This window comes from Ixodes scapularis, unplaced genomic scaffold (assembly GCF_016920785.2).
Source record: "Ixodes scapularis isolate PalLabHiFi unplaced genomic scaffold, ASM1692078v2 PGA_scaffold0__279_contigs__length_252992795, whole genome shotgun sequence".
In the NCBI taxonomy this organism is placed as follows: domain Eukaryota; kingdom Metazoa; phylum Arthropoda; class Arachnida; order Ixodida; family Ixodidae; genus Ixodes; species Ixodes scapularis.
In genome coordinates, this window is record NW_024609835.1 from 52,107,883 (window position 1) to 52,129,261 (window position 21,379).

General features: G+C 50.1%; 1 protein-coding gene across 1 annotated transcript in view; it reads left to right on the top strand.

Annotated features, from left to right (window-relative positions):
- The window catches only part of LOC8040134 (POU domain protein 2), a 167,127-nt gene that overhangs the window by 50,498 nt on the left and 95,250 nt on the right, over positions 1–21,379 (top strand). The window contains 1 exon segment of the mRNA XM_042288280.1: positions 2,466–2,528. Within this exon segment, the coding sequence (XP_042144214.1) occupies positions 2,466–2,528 (63 nt within the window).

Below are 21,379 nucleotides of genomic sequence, written 5' to 3' on the forward strand. Positions count from 1 at the left end.
TCACCGCGCATGGTTTATTTGGACCCGTTATCCACAACTCTCTCTGCGCATACCTTTATTCCATCGCATTTTCCTGCGCGATATTTACACTTTTCCTCGTCCTATTCCGGTCTCGTCTACCTTTTCGGTTTAGTTTCGAATCGGTGCTGCCGTCAGGTTGTTAAGCACAAGTTCTACTCAATGCCTCATTCATACACCTTTCGTTCAAAACAGTGGTTCAGGCTCTGCAACTTTCGAGAGTTAAGGTATACCCCTGAAACGAGAAGAGCTCACCTTCGACGTCGAGTCAATAGCGAGTTCTAGAGCAGGGAGCCCCAATGTATAAAAGGGTCCCCAAACAGCTTGGAGTGTCGCACTGCGTATGCCCACAGCTTCCGCACTTGCGCAGTGCGACGCCCCGAGCTGCTCGAGGGACCCAAAGCGTTGGGACCCCCTATTCTAAAACTACCTACTAACTCTTTGCCTGCATGTTTGCCTCTCGCTGGTTCTGGATTCCACCTTCCCCACGGTGCACTGCCTTCCCTTCGTCCGGCTTTGCCCCGATGCGCGGGCACGCTCCTTCCGAGTCGACCTTCACCTTGCCTCCGAATCCCACTGGCGTCCCTCTCGCTCGATGCCCCGTCGTGATTAACGGCGCCTGGACACCTCCCCTGCCTCGGGTGCCCCCTCCGTGGAAGCGCTGTCCGTTGCCCTCGGGTGGGCGCAATGGACGCGGCCGGCTCCCCCCTCCCCAGCTGAGCCGGCGGCGGGGCCGCCGTGTTCCCAGGGAGTCCGTCGGTCATTTCATGACTCACGGCTCCATGTCCTGCATTCAAGCGGACCGGAGTTCTGCCGACGGGGGAGGGAGGGTTGTTCCAGGCAACGGAGGGGACCCGAGCTACGGGCGCGCCTTGTTGGAGAGGGGGGGCATCCCCTTGGCCAGTTGGGCCCTCTCGGTCGGGCTCGGCGTGCGTGCGTTTTTGTATGCGCGTGTGTGCGGGCGTGTGTGGAGCGTTCGAGACTATGCAGAGGCGAAAATGGACGAGGACTGATGGACTTGGCTGGGTCTCCTTTCGCTTCGACGGAGGACGAATGGGAAGGCGGACTTTGCGTTCTTTAACGGTTTTGTTGGTCTAAACGGCTTCTTACATTTCTTACGCCTCTGTTTCGTTGCGGCGCGACGAAAATAAAATTGTGTTCAGCACCAATAAACACCTTCAATGATATTTTGTGGCATCAGTAAAAGTTTTAGCTGGCTGACGATTATTTTTACACTAATAAAGTTTAAACAGGTTGACTGTCTGGCCGTTAGATCCACGTCGGTTGAAATGACCACTCACACAACATCGGACTTCGTGGAGTCTGATCTGCCACGTTTTAATGGATACGTTGTATCCCTGTTACTCGTTTACTGCCGTCTTAAAAATTGTCTTCTGATTACAAGGATGTCAAATCATTATTTCTTTTTCATAATAGGACAGTCCTATATATTGTAAAAACCCAGCCGTCAACTACCATATTTGGTTATGGAGTCAGAAGCAAATTTGCATTAAATACAATAGCCTTTACCCCAAGAGTCGCGAAAGAAAGATAGGACGGGGAAAGTTATATTTTTATCTAGTGTATATCATGATCGATACGCACGAAACAAACCACAAAGAAATAAACGTAACCACAATCCAAAGTTACTAATGAAGTCCGCGATACATTTGCCAAATTGCGCACTAAATATCCATCGCCAACAGGTTTCAAAATGGTCGCAGATTATAGTACCCTTATGGCGCATTCGACAGGCAATAGTCCCAGACTTCCAGATGTTAAAAATAAAAGTATGGGCTGATTCCTGACTGACACCGGATACAAAATCTGAACGTCAGAGGTAAAGAATACACAGTCGAGTATCCCATACGGGCAAGCGTGTGACAAGAGCAGATTGTGTATTTTTCGGCTTTCACCGAGCTTCGAAAGTCTACTTTGAAATAAGTTTTGATTGCGATTGAAAAGGAATGGCGCTTCGAGCTAACGGTCAAGGGCTATACTGATAAAACGTCTCCGTACAAAATAAATTTGTTCGCAACCCTCCACCTGAGAAGCCGTGTGCAATGGGATTAGTGCACGTACATTAGAGCTGCATGATCCCCGCAGAACGTTTTATTTTCACAGTCATTCGTACGAGGAGAGCACCTTGTAAATTCACGCCCGTGCCTCCCAGAAGTCAGCGCTTAACTTTTTAATCTGCACTGTCGTTTGTTATGGACAGTATATCATGACTCAATACAGACGTTACGGTGTTCACTCGATGTATTGTTTCTTTATTGAATTGCATGCTCCTGATTCTGCACAGAAGGCATTTCGGTGTTGTAAATACGAAAAAACAGTTGTGCGTGTTTTACGAAGTTAGACTGATTACTAGAGCTGGAAGATATTGCCTGAGAATGAATGAGTGAAACGTATAGTCAGTGTACAAGCATTCGTTCTCTTTGCAGGTGGCGGTGGCCCGTACAGCCACCTCCATCTCCACGCGACGGACATATATTCTGGCATTCCGTGTGAGCTCTGCTGACTCCTTTCTTTTTACCGATTGACGCTCTGCACCCTCTAATACCTTTAGGGAGCTTGAGACGGGTTCAGCGATATAAGAATTCGCGGAAAAGTCTGTGCCTCGATCCCCAGTTGCTTGTAAAGAGGGCGATACTCGAAGTCACGATTAAAACCGAAAAAAAAAAATGAAAGCGAAATTAAAGATGCATGAAAGTAAGGACATGTGGCCATTCTCTCGTCCTGTGTCCATGCAGTCAGACGATTGAAAAGGGGAAACAGAAGTATTGATTCAGTGCCAAAAGCTTAGTAGGACACCTTTTTGGTTCGGGGGTGGGGTAAAAGATTGTAATTTCGTTTCGTGTTTCTCTTGTCTCAGGTTTTAATAATGATTGGGTATCACCACCTCGCCGGCGGACTTGAGCTTCTTTGAAGATCAAATTCTTAATTGTCTTCATCTAACACGCTGCACCTGTTCCCAATCTCGAGAGGTTTTCTCGTCTCTTCCACGGTTTCCAGGGGTGGCAGCAAAACGAAGTTTATCGTCCGTTTATGTCCTTTTCCCTCGGGGAGGGTCGCGGAAGTGGAAGCTTTTCTTCCCACACGGTTACGTCAGCGATGCGTTTTAGCCCAACGTGCATTCGAGGAATTCGGGACAAACAAACTACAGCGCACAAAAGGGAGCAACAACGAAGCGTGGGCGCGGGCCAAACAAACGGCATGGAGCAGACGCGGCGTGGCACCCATTCCCAAACTCCGGAAAGAGCGACGCAAATTGGTGAAAAATTGATGGCTCGCGTGCCCCGCGGATGACACTCCGGAGCAGTAAACAGCGGCCGGGGAAGTGCCGTGTACTCTTCCGCTGTGTGCCAGCCGAACCCGCTCGGGGTTTTTATGCACGCTCGTCTAAGAAAAAAAACAAAAACAAAAAAAAAAACATGGGGGGGGGGGGGGGGGGTGGAAAACGAGTTGGGTCCTATCTTCCGACTGGCCTCGGCGCCCTTTCCGACGGCACGCGCAGGGCTGGCGGAGGGTTTCTTTCGAACCTCGGAGGCGGCGTGGAGGTAACAACCCTTGGCGTCGTGCTCGAAACCCCCCCCCCCCCCCCCTCTTCCCCCCCGGGGACATTCTGGCGCGTTGGCGCTCCAGCACGCGCTCTGGGAGCGCCGGCCCGTATGCACGAACGCTCCCCGCTTCTTCCCCACCCGGTCATCCCCACTTTCCCCACCATCCTTCCACTTTCTGCCGCTACACTTACGTTGCTTACGTCCAAGGCCTCTACTTATTTTTTGCGACGTTCTTTGAGGAAAAAAAAAAAAAAAAGAAGAGCGCAAGATGCAAGCATATGCGCGTAGATATGACTTTTTTTTTTTGTTCCTTTTTTTCGAGATGCGACATAAACCGTCTTTCGTTATTATTAGTGTTATTGTTGATAGCGCTATTTTCATTTTTTTTTTTTTTTTTGTTGCTAGGCCTACTACCGCTTGTTTTCGTCCCTAACGTTTTGCATCGCGATCCTGGTATTCCCGCTCCCTTCATTTTTCTTTATAGTTTTCTCGTTCGCATGGCCCGAGCGGCCGCATCTCGCCTTCTTTACGGCTCGCTCCTCTTTTCCCGCTTCTTGTTGTTTTTGTAAGTTCCTTCGGTCCCCCTCCTTACGGCCGTACCGCGGCCGTCCACGTACACTGGGACTGGCGCTCTATTTATACGTGGGCCAGTGATAAAGCGGACGGATTACAGCGGCCAAAGCGCTCGTTCCTTATTCACTCGGGTTATTTGCGTGGGCGGTGCGCTGTTTGCATGCGGGCCTGAGGGCGCGGAGGCTGCCGGCGTCCCTCTGAGGCTCCCGCGGCGGCCTGCCCGTGTGCCTCGCTCGCGTCTGCCCGAGGAAGGGCCGTCTCGCCCCGAGCACTCGGCATGCGGCCGTCGGGCTCGTATTTGACTGCCCTCCGCGGATTCAGACGAGCCCGATGAATAACTCAGAATGGGCCCCCAAAACAACTTTTACTCGGTTCGGCTCCTGTTCTGCATACTCCTCGTTCGATGGTTCCCCTTCTTGCTTTATCCGTTCCCTTTTCTTGTGTTTGTGTCTGTCCGACTTTATGTTAGGTTGTAAACTGCCGAACGACGCGCTGAATGATTATTAAGGCGCTCCTTATATATATATTGGCATTTTCGTCTTTTTTTTCTTTTTTTTTTGGGGGGGGGGGGGGGGGGGTCCTTGGAATAAAGTAACACGGCGCAGTAGAAAAAAGATGTCGGGCCATGGGTACGTTTTTTGTTGCTTTCCCCCAAAAACGTCGCGTGTACGCGGTCTTGCATGTCGTAGATCTGAGGGTGTAATGGCCCGCGTGGGCATTCAAAGAACCTCTGTCTCGCTGGCTCGTGCGTCTCGTTCATTTTCGCGCTCGCATCTTCCGGTCATAGCGTTCCGCTACACAGCTGTTAACACTGGCGTCCTGCGACCACATAATCGGTAGCAACGACCCTTTAAAACGGGCTCGAGCAGCCGCCGTAAGCTCCATTACCGATTGCACCTTCGTGGCGCAAGGCGTGGTACGTGCCGGCAGCCGAAATTAGGCGCGATTGGAGGCATTAAAGGCGACGCGGCACGTGCCTCATTTATCGTTCACCCGGACGCCTGCCCCCCGAAACGGCTTGTGACAGAACCAGCTCGGCGCGTGACAATTACATCTGACCGCGAATGTTCGAACAGGGGCGCCAAGCCTCAGCCGGGCCTTCCCGCGTCGGACGTGAGCGCCTCCCCGCCGGTGTCCCTGCCGCCGAGGGGACAGCGGCGCTAATTCGGAGCGTCCCCTGGCTCGGCCCGCATGTCAAGCAGCGGGCACCGCGTACCTGAGCGCGTTACGCATGTATTCGTGCGCCGTGGCAGACATGCGACGCGGCGTGTCGCGAACAGATCGCGCGCTTATAATCCACTCCGACCGCGCCATTAATATTTATGGCGGCCGAGCCTCGCAATTTGTGTTCCCCGATATTGAAACATGAAAGGCTGCTGCTTCCAAATTGAGCCTTCACCCCGTGCTTTTTATTTTTGCTCGTTATTGTTTTCGCGTCCGTTCGCCGGTCGTTGGAACAGTTCGCCTATTAGGTGATTGCTAGGCGCCGCTCTGTCTAGCAGCGGCCCCGGCGGCGCACGCGCTGTCGCCAGCGCCGCACGCGGCTAACGACGCCGGAGGCCGGTCTCTCCCTCCCCCCCCCTTCCGGCGCGTTTCCGGGAAAGTGTTTGCTCGCGTCTTCCGATGCGCTTCCGGGCATGTGTTCTAACGAGATTTTGCATCTGGCCGTCGAGCCTTCGGCCCGCGACCGAGTTACGACGCCGCGTCAAGAAGTCGGCGAAACGGAGCACGCGGAGGCGTGACAAACGCCGGCTACTCCCCGTCCGAGCGCCTCCGGGCATCGACTTGGCAACCCTTCCGCAAGCAGGCGAGCACAGCTTTCTTGTTGGCAACGGGCGTTTCCCTAGCTCGTTCTTGGTTCCCCCGCCCCGCTGCTAGTTAGGAGGCCTCTAAACAGCTCCTAGCATCGCGGTTACATTGTGTCCGACTGCCTCTTGGCACGTGCTCGTATTTGTCGCCGACCGACGCAGTTCTCCCCGCAGCGGCGCAAGAGCGAGCGGCACCCCGGCGCCGTTTCCCTTCATTTGGTGCTCGCATATGCAGCCGCGCGGGTGTCTGTCTGGGGCGCGGGCCCTGGCTTTAAAAATAGCGCGCCTAAAGCGTCTGTCTCGAGCCCCAAGGCAGCGGCGGCGTGGCTTCAGCCGCCCTCTGCTGCCTGTCTTCCCGTTCGGCGCGACGCTGCATATATATCGGGCCCGTTGCCGTCTCCTCTCTGCCGCTCAGGGCGGTTGGTGCTCAGGCTAACGCTGCCGCGCCCTTAGGACATTCTTGGGGTTACTCTTGGCCACCCGCCGTGCGCCGTCTCTGGTTAGCCCAGCGTTGGCGTCTGTCTCGGGGTACCTGAGGGATTACAATACACCACGTAACGCGAAACTGCCTCAGACATTGTGACGAGAGAAATCCAGATCCTGTTTGAGTTTTTATTAAACTCGTGGCTGTTCTAGGTGAATTTGCGTTCATATGCTCATGGCGATAAGCGCGAGTTTGTGCTTTCGAAATTTATTTATTTATTTATTTATACATACTGCAGCCCCACTGGGGCTATGGCAGGAGTGGGAGGTAAACACAGACGGTCCGGACATCACTGTGGACCACTGTCAACGGCACACAGAAATTCATCTGGTTGTAGTGATCGGATGTTTCCTGGTAATAAATTCCAGCGTTCAATGGTGTGAGGAAAAAAACTGTATTTAAACATATCAGTACGAGGATGAAAAGGTAAAATGTTTAATTCATGGTGGCTCCTAGTTGCAGTTGGCTCGAGAAACTTTATGTAGTTATGTAACGAGTCAAAACGTGATGAGTTAACCATGAAATACAGAGACTTTAGGCGCTCGATACCACGACGCTCAGAAAGAAGTCTTAGACCTAACACGGAAAGATTAGAAGAAGGAGAAAAGTTTCTGTCATACCGACGACAAATAAAACGTACCGATTTCTTTTGTACTGATTCGACCTTTTTTATATCGGACTCTTTGTAGGGAAACCAAATAATAGAACCATATTCGAGGATTGGGCGAATCAAAGTTTTATAAGTTAAAAGCTTAGTATCTTGTGGTGCCACACGTAAGGTACGCCGCAGGTATCCAAGTCTTTTAAGAGATTTGTTACATGTCGTATCAATGTGCTTAGACCAAGATAAATCAGGCGTGAAAAGGAGGCCAAGATATTTATATTCAAAAACTCTTCTGTGCGAGGAACTGGCTAGATTGGCCATCCAGAGCATAGAACCAGTTTCAGCGAATCTCGCATGTGAAGCGACCTCCATCTGTGTAAATAATTATAACGTCCTATTCTGTTTCACTGGGCGAACGCTCGTGTGGCGGTAACGCTCACCACAAAATAGTGGATGGTGTGCATGTATATAATTTTGTATCGTCTGCACTTTTTAGAGTTGCATCAGCTCTCGTTCGCACATTTTGTTGCCCGTTATATGTACCGTTAGATCGTGTTTAATATGGTGGTCGTTGGCCCCGTTAGAAGCGATAGACATTATAGTCAAAGTCACTGAGTCAAACCCATGTCAGTTGCCCCTCGACATGGACAAGTCAGCATCAACGAAGCAAAGCAAAACGAAACATGAACCTCACTATTCGCAATCCAATCTTATTTACCTACAATTTTGGTTTCTCTATAAGCTTGGGAAGAACTTAACAAAGCATATGGAAGTTTAGTTGTTTTTTTTTTTTATTGAAAACATAGCTACAACAACAAAAAGCCAAGGATTAAAAAAAAATGTTTGTACAACTAAAGTACTGAACACTTGGTTCTCTATTATGCTTTTATTTAATGCTTCTTGTTGCGCGCTGTTCGAAAAAAAAGAAAGAAAAAAAAGCTGCGGAGTTGATATTACCGTCGAAACTGGTCCTGGAAAAACGCGCATTTCTGAAAATATATCATCCGGAATATACAGAAGGCTCAGACGAATAAACTGGGATAAGACATGTTTTTTTACATTCGCCATCTTTTTTTTTCTTTTTTTTATTGCCCTCCGCTTTTCTTTTTAATGATTTTTCAGCGATTTTGTATGCTGCAGTCGCAAACGCGTTAGTAATGCCAACAAACACCAGCGTTTACGGCACGCGCGCTTTGGTCATCGAAAATTAGGAGTCCAGTGCGTAAAATATTAATTTTGGCAGCAAAGAAGGGCCTGCACGACCTTCAAAATGTCCCGAAGCGAAGACACGTGTCTCTCCTTGCTATGGCAACCGGAAGCGTACGGCTGATGTCGTTACATCTGTTGTTTCGACAGCATTGCAACAGAACGTCGTAGGTGATGATTCGCCTTCCTTATACGCTTCAAGGAGCGCGTAATACGCTTCAAGGAGCGCCGTAAGACCGCCGTATGAGTTTCGCTCAATGCGAAACTCATGCACGGAATTCTACCTTTTTTTCTTAAACACTTACGAGTTATTTCACCATAATCACAATCTGAGGATAAAAATAAAAAAAAAATAATGGATAATACGAGATTATGATTTTCCTAACCGTCTCGCTTGTATACGTTTTCTCCTCGTATTTCACATTCGTATTTTAGTGCCTAAGAGACATACCTGCTCTCGTAATACTCCCATGTAAAGCATACTTCCAGCGTTCCAGTCTTGATCACATTTGAGGCTGGAAAACCGATCTAAGCTTCGTCTGTCTACACCTATCACAGCCATCGGGGCTCTAGAAACGCACGAGCATGACTGTTTTCGAACAGCGTTTGAAAACTAGCGCGTTCGTTTGTTGGCCCGTAGGTTCGCCAAATGGAATTGGTGCAACGTCACCCTGACTTCGCCGACGCGAACCGAAGGAGCGCGAGTGGTGAAGCCGCTCGGTGCCTGGCCCCCGAGGGTCCGTGCCCGACCCATCGTTTGGTCGGCCGAGCGTCGCGGCCCCGCATCTCTATGCAAAGAGGACGTGGACGGGTCAGGCGAGACCGAGGGGGCTCCCGGGCCGTGACGAGTGGGAAAAAATGAAGATTAAGAATCTTCTCAGCTCCATCTGGCGCCAGCCGTCTTGGGATCGATCTCTCACGAATAAAGCGGGCACGGGAACAAATCGGGTAGTCGGCGTTTCTCGGAACAATGGCGTTTCCGTCCCACCCGCCTCCGGTGCATTTGTTACGGGACCGGGAGCGCGAGGGGCGGCTTCGCCCACGGCCTCCGAGTACTGCGGAGAAGTGTGGCTCTGCCGGAGGAGCAGCTCTGATGACTTCATCGGTCAGACGTGTGCGCCCTTGCGCGATGCTATGGGCCCTGCTGCGGCCTCGGCACTCAAAGCCGCGGGAAGTATACGCCCGCGAGGGAGGCGGACCACCAATTATGGCTTTAGAATCTTGCATTACGGATAGCAATTCGACTAGGTTTCTTAAAATGGATGAGATCTCGGGAGAGGTACTGCGCTCCGTTGAGGAACATATATCTTAGATTCCGTTCAAAAGCATTTGACGGTTAGCCTTCGCTGTTTTTATCAGATTGAAAGATTTGGGAGCTTCGAATACTTTCCAGGCTTTAGTTTATTTGACCGGGAGTGCCCGTAACTATTCGATTTCGGTTCGTGGCTTTTGCCTCATTGATGCAATTTCGTCAGTTTCGATTGATAATTTAATTTTTTGTTTTTCACGCACAGCCAAATTATGTCGTTCTGCGTTAATAATTAATTACGACTTTTGCATCCTACAGATTCCTTGAAAAGTTTGTATACGAGTTGCTTTATTTATTTCTTTTTTTCTATAAGAGTTTTTATGCGCTTGTTGCTCGTCAGAAGTTGCAATAGGATATCCTAGGTGACTGAATGGGAAGGGATCCACTTTGATTATAATTCGCATCGAGAAGGCGGCGGATCTCCACACCGACTCACAAATCGAAGCGACGGGTTAACGACTGCCTTCATTTACTGACGTCGGTTCGATGTTGTAATTGATGGCGGAGTTTCTCTGTGTAGCTTTACGGATCCTCTCTCTCAGTTGCACGGTACTTTATAGGAATTGTGACGTGTTATCAGTACAAGTCGTGTCCTGCATAAAGCGCTTCCTAGCTAACTCGTCACTCTGGATAGAGGATAATTGCGGATAATCAACTGAGGACCAACCGTTCCTGAGGGACGGCATTAATATTTGCTACGCCCTAGGTTTCTTTATTTGCACATGGTCACTGAAGCCTCGAGATTCATGCTACGCTTTTCCAACTTAAGTTCATATGCGGAGTAACACGTACGAATTCAGATCAATCTATACGCGTGCGATTGACACGACTTTCGCATCTTTTACCAGCTACATGTTGCTATGTGCACGTTATTGTTCTCAGAACATCTCTCCGTTGCGCGACGACAGCAAACGCTCTTCTCTCGATGATTCTTGAATGGTGCATGTGTCTCTCGACAAAAGCTACGCGCCCCCTTCGAGTTGTCCCCAATTCGCGGGTTCGGCCGAAGCGTGGGGCAGACCGGCGTTTCGTTTACCTCAGACCCGTCGTTCATTAGCGTGCCGCGTGAGTCAAAAGTCACGAGGCCCGCTAATGACGCATGAGGCCCCATGTCAGAGAATGCGCAGAAGCGCAGATTTTGTTATTTTATTTGAGGTAGAAAACACTGTACGTGTTTCCTCTGATCGAGTTCTCGAAATGGTTCATATCATGGGCTACGTCAGAGAGCGGACGTCACACGGTATTTAACTTTTGTTTCTCGGGTTGTTCTAACGTAACGTTTTGCAGTCCTCGATACACGTGTCACCTTCATAAAGAATTCTCCTCATTCGAGTCGTATGGAAATATCGTATCGCCGAGCGACTCTCAAAAGCCTCTTTTGACCGTGCATACTAATGACATCGTTTAACCGAGCACTCACGTGGGCACCGAGTAATAACAAACCATTAAAACATTGAAGGAAGTAAAAACGAGAGAGCAGAATTACGTATTCACCCCTGGAGTGGTCCCTGCGGAGCGAAGGAATTTAAACATAAAAAGGAGGAGAGAAAGGGGGTTCCCCTTAACCACTCGACTCTTTTAAACGCGCCCTGGAAACCCTCTCGACCCGACGCGACCTCCGCGCGACCCCTTTCGCGCTTGCCGCCGTCAAAAACCGCAGCCCCGTGTACGTGTCTTGTTCCCGCACCCATCTACATCATCTACATGAACGAAAATCGAGAGAGAAAAAAAGTAAAAAAACAAAACAAAAACTATGCGGCGTTTAGAAGCACTGCGCTGCGGCGCAGCCGAACCCCGCCGCGAAGTTATTCAATCTGTAGCGCGACTCCTTTGACAGGTCTCCGAGTGCTAAATGGCGAACACGAAATCTTTCCCTTTCGAAATATTTTTTTTTTCTATTTCTGCTATGGAGACGTATTATAGGGTCGGGAGGCAATTTAAAACGTCTTCCGGACCCCGCCGCGGAAGAGGCTTATGTTCGCTCGCTCGAGAGGGGGGGGGCCCCCGCAAAGCAGTACGAATGGGTTATCCACCACCTCGCTTCTGCATATGTTTAGTCTGCGGGATTTTATTTCATCTGGGCTGCGATTTATTTTATTCCTTTCGGCGTTTCTTCCGTGTTATTGTACGGCGCTTCGTCTCCCCTTTCCCTGCGGTGATGGCGTGTTCGGTTGCTGCGAGCTCGTTGCCGTGGCTTGTACGCACCGGAAGGGTGGGTTCGCCACCGCAACCCTTTTGACGGGGGTTGACTGCGCGCGCGACGGCCTCTCGATGTTTTTTTATGGCGTCCTTTCTCCCCTTCAACCAAATCCCGCTTCAGCTTTTTTTGTTTTGGTCAGTTTTATAGGTTGGGGGATTTAGCTATGACGCGGCTCCCTCTTTGGTGGTCCCGTTCGAGGCGCAGTGTATGTTCAAAACGATGTCGTATTACTCAAACGTTTGCTTGTTAGCTTCTTTCTTTCGCTTGTTCGTATACTTACCGGCGTAGATATTTGAGGTGAAAGATGAATGACTGTCACTCCCTTTTATCACGCGCTTGATTCCTTAGGACAGGCCTATAGAGTTTACTGGACTTTTATGCGTGCTATTTTACGCAGCGTCATATCTTTTCCTGCCTCGTGACTTGATTGTGGTAATCAGTGGTCATCACTTTTCTGTTTCTGTTTTGGCAAACAGTATGTGTTGCTAACGTCGACTTACGAACCATAAGACTTAGAGTATAATTAAGATGGAGCCGTGTGTTAACTCTATCACTTGCTTACGAAGAGGAGGGAGCATTGCGTCTTTGTTTTTGTAGGCGACCCTTGAAAGGCCGCGCACGCCCATTCAGTTCCTAACAGTTCCGTATTGCATGTTGCGTGGCATTCATCTGCTAGGTTTCCCACTTCACCTTTGGAAGCAATGGTGAAGACGTTGTTCAAGAAAGAAGAAAAAAAAAAATGTCAAGAACTACTCTCGCAAATCATAGTGTAATCCAAACTTTAAAAAAAAGTCTCCTTTACTGTGAGGGTTACTGTGTTTGTGTGCCTTCCATTTGTCCCTGGGTTCCTCCTTCGCTGTTTTATTTATTCTCATTGGACTCGGGGTACAGATGAAACAGCCAGGGTATCGTTGGAGGCTCACGCCATCAAAAAGGGCGGGATAGTTAACTGCCCGCCAGCCAGACATCTGTCGATTGCTATCGAAAGGACATAACGTTTGGGAAACGTATTATTGCCGTTATGGCGTGGGCGTTAACTTGATGGTTCCGTTTTTTAATCGGTGTTTATTTACGAGTTCAGCGCATGTTTCGTCAAATTCTTCTCGGTATTCCTCGTGGTTTGGCGCGATGCGCACTTTTATTTTGAGAGAGCAGACTGTCCACTCCTCTCTGGACAGGGCGCTTAAATTAATCGACGCAGGTGTGCTCCAGGTCGTGATTGTGATGCACCTTCTAAAAGAGAGTTCACGGTGCGGCATCAGACGGATTTCATCGCGGAGCGCGCATGACTAGACCAAAGCATGACGCTTTTGCGATGCGGCGCGGTGATTTCAGCTCCGCGGCGAAGGGGCGGTGGGGATGCTTAGACGTTACAAGCAGTCCCGGTTTGGCGTCGGATTGGTTTGATTTTAACGGTGTTTTGTCGTTAAAAGCTTCGGTGTCAAGTCTAAAAACCGCTCAGTTCGTCTGCTGTGGTGTCGAGGGAGGAAACCGTTAAATTCCATTCGCTGACATTCCTCGAACGACGATGCTGAGGAGGGAGTTACGCCCGCTGTTGACGTCACTCAAGTATTTAGCACCGCCTGGAGTGCAGCGCCCCGCTTGGCCCGTGCACCTGACGACAACAGCAGTCTGCGTTGTGCTGGCGTCGACGCCGAGCTTGCCGAGAGTTTCGGGCAGTGATTTTCTGTGAACAGCACGGGCGCGTTCAAAGGATATTCATTTTATCCCCTGGTTCATTGCATGAGCTGAATTTTGTTGTTTTCGAACGTCTGGAGGGATGCAGCCGGTTGTTGCTGTTTGAACAAAAACACGAAACTTTGACGACTTGTTCTGCAGAGGCGTCTTATGCTTGTTAACCTTATTTCGAGTGAAACTTAGCTTATTATTACGTGTAATAATTTGCTGCCGAATAGTTCTTGGGATTTTTGCGAGAAAAGTAGCTTTCTAAGTGCGTTTTCAAACATTGAAAAAAATATGTTTGAGGACGGTCCCTCTAGCCAAACGACGGTGAGTCTTCGGAATGGGCTCCGAGGAGTGCGTTCCTTCCTGTATGCACCTTTTTTGAGGTCGCCGATAGAGCTTCGTGCCGACAGCTCTGCGCAGACACGCCGACACACTGCCCGCTTGACTCCAAATGTTTAGAAACATCGGTTCACCTTTGTCAGTGTTCCTCTCAATCACAATAGTCAAAATAACATTTGAGCCATGTTGGCTGAAGCAACAGGTTTAACGCAAAAAGCGCATATAAATGTTGCCTCGATCCTTTCGCGTTTTCTCAAAAATGGCTGTGAAATTTATACGAAATTTTAATTTACTAGCGGTTAGTGGCTTGATTTTAGGTTCGTTTAGGGGCATAGTGCGGCTACACGTATCGTTTGTTACTGAAGGATGAATAGTCTTTTGAATTTCTGCATCAGCGGCGTAGGCATATCGCCGCCTAAATGACAATGGCCAGCTGTTGTGCAGGAACCTTATGTTATTCGTAAGAATTTCCAGGTTTTGAAACCCGTTTTGCAACCAATTATTTACGTTTCAAAAGGTACCCTAACTCGTCCTTTCCAAGGGTTAAAAGCATTAAAAAAAAGTGGCGTCAACGTACGGCGGGTAGCGCATGGAGCTCCGCCCACGACTTTTGGTTTGATGATGATTTAGCAAATGAAATTTCCGTTATTGCGTAAGACACGTGTACGAGCGCGGCGATCAATTTCTTAGTCTTCCACTTTTGTTACATGTGGTATACCTTTTCGGTCTTGCGTGTTCGACGTGAAGGCTCAACGCGAAGACGGGAGTAGCAAAGACGGCCAATTGCACGTATAGTTAGTTACTCACGGGCAGTGTCAACAGGGCCCGGTGTTTACCAGCGATTTCAGTAACAGTGTAAGCCCGTCGACCTCGTCGACGTAGTCGACGAAATATCGTTCGGATAAATGACCGTTTACTAAATTGACTGCGCTATACAAGTTCTTTTCGGTGAAGCGTCGTTTTCAACTACAATATACTTTTTTTTTTCACGTCAAGTCACGTGCCGTGTTCTTAGCGAACTTCTTGGGTAAGTCATTGTTCTACCTTCGTTTTGTTTCTCTTTCTGCTCAAAGGATGGGGGGGGGGGGGGGGGGGGGGGGCACTCTTATCCATTACTAAGTGGTGAAGTGACTCCCTCACATTGCATTTCACCTATAGCATCAATTTGTCTGAGCAAGACAAATATCACCTATAAGACAATAAAACGTGTGCCTCCTCCCCCCTCCCCCTCACCCAGGCAGCGTCGCCACGAGCGGGACGCTAGCACGCGTCAACGCCAAGACGGGCGCGACGCCCCCTTTGTGGCGTACTCTCGTCTACCTTCAACAGGTTAGCCTTATGGAGCAGGTGGGGGATCCACTTGCGGTGGTGTCATGCGCAGCCCTGGCCTTCTACGCGGTATTTGCCGTACCCGCCGATTGCTGGTGCACTTACAGCCGCAGTATGAGAAAAATCAGCTCGTGCTTCATTGCATTTAGCACGAGGCATGCGGCGCAGTTCGGCGCGCCTTCCGTTCTTTTGCCACTTGACGAGTGGGGTTTTCGTATATCAGAAAAACCCTTCGAAGTAACGAGTCACGTGATAAAGGGTGATGCGTCAAAACGTCCTTAAGTAACCAGACTTTTTTTCTTTTTAGGCGTATATCCTAGAGCAGCGCAGAGCGTTGCATGCTTGCAAGTCGAATACCTTCTTATACCACACCCAGTTTTGGTGCAAGCGTAAAGTATATCTTCGAGCCTCACCCGGCTCTGGGGCGTGCGTACTTCCAAGGTCTTCGTGCAATGTCCTTTAAAATATTCCTCCAGCTCAATGCGTAGATTAAAAAAAAAAAAAAAGTGGTCTGCAGATTTGCCGATTGCGAGGCCTGGTCGAAGTATCTGGTCGGCGCAATCGAACGGTGGACTGAGGGGACTGGGTGACTGCGATGCCCGTGTACGTCGGCGGCTCGTCGGCCGGTCTCCGTTCGGCCCCGGGCTGCGAGCCGCGGTTCTGGGCGCGCGCTAATTGGCTCGCGGGGCGCCTCGACTAATGAATTAGACCGTTCCCCCGTAGACGCTTGTTACGCAAGTGCCGTTCGGGGAACGAGCGCTCTCCCCCGCGTCCTCGCTCTTGTCGGCGCTTTCTCTTTAGGCGTCGCTGCGTCGAGGCTCTGCTCGCCCGTTTCCCGGGATGCCCCCCGTCCGCCAATTTCCGCGGTAATTTTGTCGGGCGCGTTAGCGGCCCCCTTTCGCGCAGGAGGCCATCGGAGGGGCGAGGGGCGTTCTCGATCCCCATAGTGGCGGCTTAAAACTTGGACTCTGGGGGCCTTCTTTCAGGAAAACACGGGAGGCCACCGGAGCTACATGTTAGGCGGAGCTTATTATATTCGTAAACAAAACTGCTACGGTGGAGCCCTGTCTTCTTCGGTTTCGTACTTCTCGCTGCGTTGCGTCCCGTTAATTTCCGCCCTGCTCGCGACGTGCACTGATTTTCACGAACCTATTTTCCGCAAAAAAGTGTCGTCTTTCGAAAGTGTTATGTGCTACCTAGCAAGATATACCAGTACGATAAGTGGTCTGGGGCATAGGTGCACGGGGTTCCCGATCGTGAAAAGCTCAACGATAAGGAAGGTATTTAATGGGACGACGAGGCATGCGAAACTGCGCACTGCTTACAACCACGTCACATAACTGCGGACACGGTCGAACTGGCTTCGCCTTTCGAAAATGAAGCGGTTAGCGTGTCCAGTTCCTCCGTTTAACCAGTGCTTCTACCCAATGCGGACACCATAGCGGCTTCTGACAGTGTGCTCCCAGTAAATTTCCATAGCCCCACCGCAACGTTTGTCTAAAGCCCCATTTTCTGCGAACGATAAGTAAGAGCTATCTCCGAGCTCGCAGTGTGCGACAGCCTTTTCAGCTATGATTGTCAGTGAATATCCTCAGTGAATACTATCCATGCCATTCAACTGGTTGTTCTGACCTTAAAACAAGCAAGTTAGCAGGATTGCAAGCGTCTCCGTTTAATAGTTCGTAACGCTGTCGCAGCTACTAGGCCAAGTACATGACTTTCTCTGTCGTCTCAGTTGCACGATAACGCGCGCCAATGAATCGCTAGATAAATTTGCGCGCTCGCACGAGTAGTTCTGACAGCATTGTGCAGCATGTCTATGAAACGACACATCACTAGTGGAATCCACGATGCCATGCCAATGGGGGATACACTCGATCGTGTGGTCATTAGCACGCGCTGTGGGGATAAGGTGACCTACGGCCTGTCAAAAAGAAAGCTTTGATGGTGCACCGAAATGACATCGTCCTTGCCGGTTCTTAACAGCGCCCGCATTACCAATATACGAGCTCTCCAAAGCATCCTGGCGAGGGCTTTACGAACCTGTGTAGGGCTGCCCCGCTCCGCTTCCACGCCCGGGTCATCTGCAGAGGCTCGCAGGTTTCCAATTGAAGCATACATGGTACAAGAGACACTTCGATTGCACTCGAGGCACCTCACATTACATCCTAACATCACTTAGCAAAGTTACCTACAGACCGAAGTCAAGCTTCGCCAGGGTGATAGCAAAGCACAGTACCACACTGAATAATTTTCTTCGTCCGTCTTCTTATTTAAACATATACCGCCGTGGACATTCTTGACCCCAGAACTGACGCCGTACGTCAAAGGCTCACATAAAAAGTCATCAACTCCATTCCCCGTCCTGAAACGGCTAACATTTAGGGTCTTAAGTGAGACATAAGGCTCGACGACACATGTATACACTGATGTATCCTGCTCCGGGAAATGATCTAGATCTGGGATTGTACAGTCATTCTTTCAGTTTTGAGATAGGACACAAAACGACATCAGCGGCATCTGAGTTAGCGGCCACACGAGAGGCAATAGCGTACATCCTATCTCAAACACCATAGCGCCGGACCATGTTCCGTGACTCAAGACCAAATAATCCAGCCGTCTATGAAATATAATGCGTACCAGATCTGCTGCTCCTGCCACCAACCCCCCCCCCCCCCCTCTTTTTAGGCAGGGTCGTCACATATCGGTGTCGCAAAATCACCAAGTAACAGCAATGAAATTGGTATACTCTATTTCAGATGTGACACGAACGCTCTGTTCAAGACGTGACAAAGGGACTTTCAGGGAACAACAGGACGAACCCGCGCTACCACCATTCTAGGCTAAACTCCTGGATCCTCAACTTGTAAACTAGTATTCCGCGTTCCCTCTAAACTTTCAAAACAGCTGTAGGTGGTCCTGCGCCGACTACGACATGGTGTGGCATATACGCCGCAGTTCCTTTGTCGGATACAAAGGAGAGATACCGCGAACTGTGCAGGTTGCGAAGTCGAAGGGTCAGTTGAACATATTCTCTTCGAATGCCAATAATTCAGCGACTAACGAGAAGTACTGCAACAGACATTAATGGCGATGGACTCGTGACCTTTCAGCTCTTCGGCAGTGCTCGATGGCATCGAGGCCGCGAAAGCCTTGGTAGTGTTCCTCACCAATAAGGACTTGTCGGCCACTTTCTAGGTGCCTAAAATACTTTCGTGAAGCTTAGAACGGTTTTCCCATTAGCATATCCGCCCTCATTGACAATTTCACCCCATCTTTCTTCCTCATCACTATATCTTCTGCCTCCGCTTCTTACCAGGACAGAGTAACCAGCCAGAACCTGCGTTCAGGTTAACCTCTATGTCATTCATTAATAAACCTCTCTTTCTTTCTCTCTCTCTCTCTATCTGTTTCGTTTAATTCCTCGACTAGCGTCCCGCCTTTCCCTGGCACTAAGGACCAGGGGTAAACAGGCAGTTGTTCCTTCCTTCGCGACATAAACAATCCTCGGCAATCATTGACGCCCCGATCCCCCGGATCGTTGTTTCCACCCATTCGCGCCGGGCATCCCACCCGAGGCGGCTTCGCCATAATTTCCAGAGAGACCGTGTCGGCCGTTTCCGCGAATTGCTATTAACGAAGGCCAACTACTCGCCGACGGGCGCCGTCTCCCCGACCGCGCAGCGGATGAACCCCGCCGCCGCCCGCAGCCCTCCGCAGCCCCCAAGCCTGCGCCCCCGAGCTCCACCGCGTGCACGGCGGAGGAAGTGGGCCCGCAACCGTCAAAACGAGTGCCGGAGAGTCGTAATCCCGGCGGCGTGTCTCTGCGGTCGCCCAGGGCGTTCCTTTTTTTTCTCGCGCATGCACAAAGGCACCCGCATTGGCACGAATTTCCGCACTTAACGGGGCAAATCAGCAATTACGCATCGGTGGGGCGCGGCGTCTGGTCCCGTCAGCGGCCGTCAGCGGTCCTGTCATCCGAAAGCGCACCCCCCACTCACACCCGGAGAGGAAGCTCCGTGGCTGTCGGAGTCTCGGCCAATTGGTCGCACAGGACGTGCGCGCTGGGGGCACTCTGGCCCGGGCGGATGTGACTGCTGTTAAATGAGGGGCTCGATCTGCGTGCGCGTTAATTATGCCTCGTTGCGGAGTCGAGCGCGCCAGCTGCGACGGTCACTGACCCCGCACCCTTCGCAGAGGCCTCCTGGCCGTACAGCAGTTCGTGGCGCGCCGCCGGCGTCGCTCCAGGGCCGTCCCGCCTTGGGATAAAGCACCAGCAGCAGCATTCTGGCCGTCCGCTCGAACCAGATATTAACGTTTCACATGAACGTTCTTGGCTCGGAACAAATTGGCTGGCCGAAGTGTTAGAATCGTGCCGAAATCGTCGTCGTGTCTCACGTAAAGCCAGCAATCGTTTAAAAAACATTTTTGTTTAGTTTACCATGATGTTAAATAACGTGAGATTGATTTACTCCCATGAGTCTCAGGTTATTTAACATCCTGGCAAATTTCCGCCAGCTTGCTCGCATCCTTACTGTTTTGCTTTTTTTTTTTTTTTTTTTCCTGAGTAAAGCTGCCAGTAAGGTATCGATACGGGCCGCCTAAAGGTAAGAATTAGATTGCCACGTACGTGCATACAAAACTTTGCGTGGCAAGCAGCGCGCGGATACAGTTTGTACAATTCATCTTTGGAAGGTAATCTGAATGGTAGGATGATCAGCGACACTTGACCGTGTTTTAGTTATATTAGTGCAATGTAAAAGTGCTGTGCTGGGACCTTATTGGAGGAGGTCATGGATAAGTATAAATAACATAGCCACAAAAAAGAGAGAGAGTGGGGAAAAGGGGAGGGGGGGGGGGGGGCAAAGCTGCTTTGCGAGCCATTTTATTATTCAGTTTTAGTCACAATGGCCAAATTTGGCGAAAAGAGAGCCAGAGATAGCGATTAGCCGCCCGTTTCAGGGAGCAGGGGGAGTCGGCAGAGTGTTTCGCGTGCACAGACGGGGCGCAAGCTTCTGGCAAGAGTCCCGAGTCCTGGCTGCAGCGGCGGACAACCGGGCCCCGGAAGGAGCTGCCCCTGAGCCAATCAGGCCGACAGGTTATGGCCAGCGTCAGGATCGCCCGCGGTGCTGATGGTCCAAAATGAAGTGATGGATGACACCCCAGGCGGTGCCGAGGCTGGCCCTTTCTCCCTCCCGCTTGTCGCGTTTCCGCAGGGCAGAGCGCAGGAATTCCCAGGGTAGCCCTTGACCGCAGTGTGGTCGGTTTTACTAAGCCTATCCATCTCGCCGTGCGTTCATCCATCACGCGATCAGTGGCTGAACACCTGCCCGCTGCTGCTCCTCGATCAGGTTCGCCTTGTCTCGGTCGTCTCCTTGTAGCTGGCCGTTGACGCCGACACTCGAAGCGCCGATGAATGGCGAGATCTCTTCCGTTACTTCTTTTTTTCGGGCTTTCTCATTCTTTCTTTGGGCGCGGCAGTGTACCGTAAAATGTCAGGTGCGTTCATTTTTTTTTTGTACTCGAATGATTATATATATATATATATATATATATTGCTTTTGATTATACTACGCATTCTATCCGGCTTCCGTGTTATATATATTTTTGTTGTGGCGCTATTTCCCTTCACGATGAGATAGCCTGCTTCATAAAGGAGGTTAGATTCTTGGCGCCCCCGTTCCTGTTTCCTCTCTTTCTTCAAATGTTTACTCAGGATCTGACGATTCGTTGTGTCTATGTATGGCTCGTTACTTTTGCCTGAGTCAGAAATTATAGCGACGAGGTTCACGCGTCACCGAGACATTTTGTAAGTGATTCTTGTTTAAACACTTTTTTTAGAGCTTCTCGGACACTACTGCTTACGTTATTTTGAAACGACGCTTCGATGTATTATACTTGCCGGCGAAGGGTCTAGATAAAACTCAGTAATACACCTCGGAAAGTAAGCGAAAGAAATGGAGAGAGCGAAAACGATACTGCGGTACTGCTGTTATATATATTTTTTTTCTTTCTTGGCGCATGCGCGCGAGGATGCTGGTTTGAAATTTGGTATGATTCAGCAGATATATATGGAACCAGACTGGATTTCCTTTGGTCCACGTCCGCGCGCTTCGGGAGATAAACATCCCATCCATAGCAGGCACATACCGTCTAAAAAAGGAAAAGAAGTTCTGCTTCTAAAATGTATCACTGAGTAATCGCGAGGGAAGGAGTCGAGAGACGTATACGTTCCCAGCGAAAGGCTTGCAGGCTGA